Below are 5,744 nucleotides of genomic sequence, written 5' to 3' on the forward strand. Positions count from 1 at the left end.
TTCCCAGATATTTAAACAAACCTGAATCAACCAGCGTGGTAATAATCGGACCCCCTGATGATGTCATCACTTCCTCAACAGACTGGGATGTTAAAGTGACATCATGATGATGTCATAATGAGGTAAACGACACGACAATGAGCACTTCTCAGTTTTATTCCGTTGCAACAATCACGCGGACAACGCACGACAAAAACATTTCTTACTTTGTATGAAAATTATACGAATTCATTTTTACTTTACTTTTGTAAAAGTTGAATATGTTCATAATACTTTATGTTTTCCTTTATACCATTATGAAAATTTGTCATTTTTCCATCCAAACACTTGTGTTTTGAAAGTCAAAAAGTTCAGTTTACCAAACGCTCATAAGGCGAACTATATGTTTTTGAAATGACAATTCTTGTTTGTAGTTAATGTCCTTGTAGTTACCTTAGCACCAGTGACATATTCCAACAACACAGCTGCAAAAATAAATATTAGTCTTCCCAAAATCAAGATCAGAAGTTTAAAGTTCCTCTTTTTTGTTTCTATTTCTCTCATCTTTGCCTTCTTCATCATCTTCTCTCTCATCTTTACTTTCTTTATCATCTTCTCTCTCATCGCCTTTTTCTTCCTTTTCTCTTCCATCTTCATCAGGCCTGTGCTTCATAATTGAATACTGTGGAGCCCAGTATTGAATCCAACCATCCAATGCTTTCTTTATAATATTCTCTGTGACGTCACTAGCAACAACTACGTCAGCAGAACCCGCCAAACCATCGAACACAATGTTGGCATAATGCTCCGTACCCTTCAAGTTTTTCACATACAACTTAACCCACTTAGCTCTGGTTAGCTTCTCATACCTCTTGAAACATTCAGTCACTAACCAACGGACTTTCTCATATGGTATAAGAGAATACTCGAATATGTACGAGTTTGAAGGCTCGTACTCTTCAATCTGTAGCCCATAATACCTCAGCGCGTCCCATGTTGCCCCCTCCACTTCTTCAACGCTTAATCTTCCATTCCCATTTAGGTCCAGAAGCTCAAAAGCTCTTGAAATATTCCTAGCTTCGAGGTCCGGGAATTTCTCCTTAGGTGCTTGCCCCGCTATGAGACCTTGCGATTCAGACAACATGTCCACAGTAAGATCTTCACCAAAGTCGTTGATATTCTCAATCAAGTCCTGCTGGTGGCCGTAAACTAAATCCCCGCGCCCCATTGACATGTAACCACTGCCATTCCATTTCCACATCACGTCAAACTCATCCAAATGCTTTATCGCTTTATAGTCTGTCTTATCATTACAATCTGAAACATCTATCTCATCCAAACCATCCATTCTACTAAAGAGAATCGACACCGCGAGGTTATTTGTTCCTTCAGAGTAAACTTGGTGGTAATAACTCTTGGGCAAATACAAACAATCACCGGCGTATATTGTAATATTAGACCATGGTATTTTCGCAAAGTCTTTATGTTTAATAAGATCTACTGCATCAACATTAACGTCAGAAAAACCTCCAATAGCATCCTCTCTTTCTACATGTTTATAAATCCACTTCTCATATTTATACTCGAACAGCTTCCACTGTTTGGTGCCGCGGAATAAACAGTTGATTTGATTGAAAGCATCTTTGTGTATGATGCTCTTTCCTCCTCCTCCGTTCCACCAAATATCAATCTCGACGAACCTTTTAGCCATCAACCCACAAGCGCCCACTGACGGAATGATTCCAACCTCTTTAAACATCTGCTGGGGTAGCTCCGACACCATGTAGCTGCTAGAGTTATGGTACGTGTCAACGAAATGTCTTAGTGTATCTCGCCCGATGTATGTTTCACCCACGGGTATTCCGCCGCCTTTTTCTTTCTTTCCTTCGATCCGAGCCTCGAGTTCGCCATAGTTTTCTCTGATGTATTCATCGGTCCAGAGATTAAATCCTTTCGAACCGAGTACTGCGCCTCGGAATATAGCAGCTTTACCATTTCTAACATAATCTCGGTAGAAAGCTTCGGGCTTCGGAGCGTTGTCCAACGTAAACTCGTCAATGTCAATACTCGGTGGCCGATGCGAGCCTAATACTTGTAGATGCCCTACAGGGGTGTCTGCCGTAACAGCTAAGACACAACTCAGCAAAACCCCGAGCAGGAAAAGCCGAAGGATATTCATTATAACTTAAGGGCAGCACCTGTAAAAACACGGCCATGTAAAGTAGTGTGGGGAAGAATGGATACCGTTAGCACATAATATCCCATATTTCCTAACCGTGTTTTAACAACTAACAACGCTCTTTCATGGTCGTGAGGATACGGTTATGTAATTCTGTAAATATTTATTTTTTCTACCAAATATGGCGGATAGCACGTTAAGAATTACGAAATTGTCAAGAATTGTTACTCATTAAGAATAACGAAAGCCAGACAAATTTACATTAAATGAAATAAAAGGATTCATTTCCGCTTTGAAACAAAAGTGAAACAAGGGCTGCGCGTAAAATTGGTTTGCGAATAGAAAAGGGTAAAAACCCACTATAATCAGTTTAATGCAACTCTAACCCCTACATCCGTATACGTGACTACAGCATGTACCCGCGTCACGTATGGCGTTTATTGCGTCACAACAAGCGTAACTTCCGTTTTAAAATCCCCAACAGTTTTAGAATCTTATAAACGTCATAATTAATCTACGCCAATCGCTTTGTATACGTCATAATAACCGGCGCTGTGGGGAAGAGGTAACATGAGTGTTATAATAATTATCCTTTTCCCGTCACGCGAGGAAAAATAAAATACATTAGTTATTACTAACTAATTCATGCGTGGAACAAACGACCATAGCAATCTTGCACGCTTTTAACATATCAATACTACAGTGTATGCACTAAGGCTAACTTGCACGAAGATGCAATATACCTTTATATCTCAATATAACTAGCACTGTAAGGCTGTAGATTCTGCAAACACTATAAACCCTTTTTAACTTTAATACCACATACTTTAAATACTACCAAGAACCTATTTATGCTACTTGTTGATTCAATTGATATAAAAAACGGTTACACACAGTAAAGCGGTAAGTCTGAGCACTGTCTTCCAGCAGCATTAGGCGTTGGGCGTATGCTGCAGAAGGAAGTTATACTCGGCGGTTCTACGGACGTGTCTTACAGTCCACTTCCTCTGTTTGTTATCCGTAGCCCAGCTTTGCTTGCTGTGGTTTAGAATACGCAGACACTCGTGGTATTCCATGAAATACTATATGCCCACTGTCCAGTTATAACATGGGTGTCTTCTTATACACCAGACACACATGGTGTATTCATACACCTCATGCTCACTGTCGAGTTATAACATGGGTGTCTTACCAGACATCTCATACATCTCATGCTCACTGGCCAGTTTAGTATGAGGTTTATGTTCAGTTGGTTCTTAGCTATACGTAATTGCTGTTGTCTCAAGAGACCTTGTAATTAAATATTTCATAGTAATGACTTTCGCATACTGTCTGCAATGTTTACTAAAAATATTAATCCGCGAGATGGAGCTATTGGTTAACTATCGCATTTTCGAAATTCTGGTTTATCAAAACGCTTGCTAACGTCGCTAACATTGCTACCAACGTTTATAATATTTATTTCAAATTAAGATAGATATTGGCACATAATGTCATGTTTTCTTTGGAAATCAGAATTGTGTTAATATTCTTACTGTTTAAATGTTTCGGTCCAATCTTATTCGCGGTAGAACTATAGTGTACAAGCATATAACTCCATAATTGTTTTCGTTCAAGACGGAACTACCTTGTTTTCTATTCCTACCAAACAACAGCATGCCCACGACTTCACGCAGATTACGTTGCACCCGTTTTACCTAAACCAGTTCAATCTTTCTTTCTTTCTTGTATAATTCGCACACCTTAGACGGGAATTTTCGAACGTAAATAACCGGAAAATCCACTTCGCGTAAACAATGTCGTGTTTTTCATGTCATTTCAATGTTTAACTTAATAAAGCAAAACGAATATTGTACGGATTCTATAAATATGTTGCAATATGTGATCTGTTTTCCAAGAACTGGTTTTCTGGTATATAAAATTAAATTAATCTTTATTGAACCAACGTTTCGTGCGCCGTGTGTTGCAAACACGTCATTGTTTATCAAGTAAAACATAGTAGAGTGGGGAAAGACGGCACAACTTTAGCTCGTAATCGCGTTTTAAACATTCAACAACGGTTTATGGGAGTCGTGAGGATGCGATTTCTTAATTATTTGTCTGTTTTTTTGTTTACTACCAAATGAGACAAGGAAATAGAATGAAAAGATGTCCCATCTTCCCCCTCCCCTCTAAAATATATGTCGGTGTAGAAGTAGTTGTGTTAGTCAAACCAGTTCGTTAACTATATATTGAGCATTGTAGTTACACGTATATAACCTTACTAACACACAGCAAATATAGTTTGGTTTCCTCGATCATGAGAAAGATAAACTTAGGCGGAATTTTCGTTTTTATCGCAACCTATTGAAATATCCTGCCAGTTCTAGCTATTGGGGAATTAATCTAAATGATTAATGTCACGTTTCCTCCAAAATGTTGTTTGCTCCTTTATCAAGGTATATATGACCTTTCGTAACCTTTATTTAGGTCAGTGACCCAAAATAACCCCTTCGGGATTTTGTAAAAAAGTTTTACATTATTGCCCCGGGCGCAAAATACTCCAATGTAGAATAAAAGCCTTGATTCGCTCAGTTGTTTATGCGACGAAGTTCTTACATTTATTTGGGGATTTTATTTCAAGAATAGGTCGCTCGTTAAAGCTTAAAAACTCTGCTGTGGTATTTTATCCCCAGTGGTCGGGTGGCTATTTATATGCGCTTTAATATAACCATGCTTGTTAAAATTCCGCAATGTCATTCTTGCGACGCTAATCAAGCAATAGAAATTGATTGCCGTTGTGCTAAAACCACATCAATGGTTTGTTATACACCATGTGTACAACTTTATGAACTCTGTAATAGTTTCTACAGACTGCCAAGTTATAAATTTCCCGCTTAAAATATACGTCTTAACATTCATTGAGTATCTTGTGATATTCACCATTTTATAGTCTGGTTACATTTTACAATTTATTTAACATTTTTTTACAAATTATCCATTTTTTTAACATTGTTTCTTTGGTTGTCCATTTGCTCACAAGTAATTATTGTTTTCGTTGGTTTGGTCATTTATATCCTCATGGGTGGGGACTTGAGTGACTTATCCATGGTTGCCACTCCCATACCCACAGTAGAGTTGCTGAAGCTGTTGCAAACTTATTGTCATTCAAGCTATCGGTCAAACTTTTCAACACATGTTTATGACGTCACAGAAGCGTGGTTTCCTGTTCGGAAGTAAGGGGGATTCCTATGTGTCCACGTGATCTTACATTCATAAATTTGCAACTTTGACGCACACGGTACGTACGTAGACGCGCGCACAAAGCCGATTCATAAAATGATCTTACACCTGTGACGTCACAGAACGACGACGCTGTCTCTCGACGCACAAGCTTCTAATTATAAGAAAACAAGTCACGTATTCGCGTAAACTCTTTATTCAATAACAAAGTGCATAATAGACATTTCGTGAATTCTTAAAAGGCACAGTGACGCGGTATATCATGACGTAACAGTGAGAAAGACGTAAAACCGTCTCGATCGTTCCTTCGAATTATTTCATTATCCTAAAGTTTCTAAACAATGCACCATTGAAGCATCTGAAT

The 5,744-nt window shown here is 38.4% G+C and overlaps 2 protein-coding genes across 2 annotated transcripts in view; one reads left to right on the plus strand and one right to left on the minus strand.

Moving 5' to 3' along the window:
* LOC100186898 (presequence protease, mitochondrial-like) overlaps positions 1 to 25 on the plus strand; it is a 12,781-nt gene extending 12,756 nt beyond the window's left edge. Inside the window, exon 23 of the mRNA XM_018814735.2 lies at positions 8 to 25. Within this exon, the coding sequence (XP_018670280.1) occupies positions 8 to 25 (18 nt within the window). The remainder of the gene's footprint in view (positions 1 to 7) is intronic.
* A 113-nt stretch (positions 26 to 138) lies between these two features.
* Positions 139 to 2,177, minus strand: LOC494374. The gene has a single exon (XM_002126991.5). It carries the CDS (start codon positions 2,156 to 2,158, stop codon positions 509 to 511), a length of 1,650 nt encoding a protein of 549 aa, XP_002127027.1. The 5' UTR covers positions 2,159 to 2,177; the 3' UTR covers positions 139 to 508.
* Between the last annotated feature and the right edge of the window lie 3,567 nt (positions 2,178 to 5,744).

This window comes from Ciona intestinalis, chromosome 14, assembly GCF_000224145.3.
Source record: "Ciona intestinalis chromosome 14, KH, whole genome shotgun sequence".
NCBI lineage: Eukaryota > Metazoa > Chordata > Ascidiacea > Phlebobranchia > Cionidae > Ciona > Ciona intestinalis.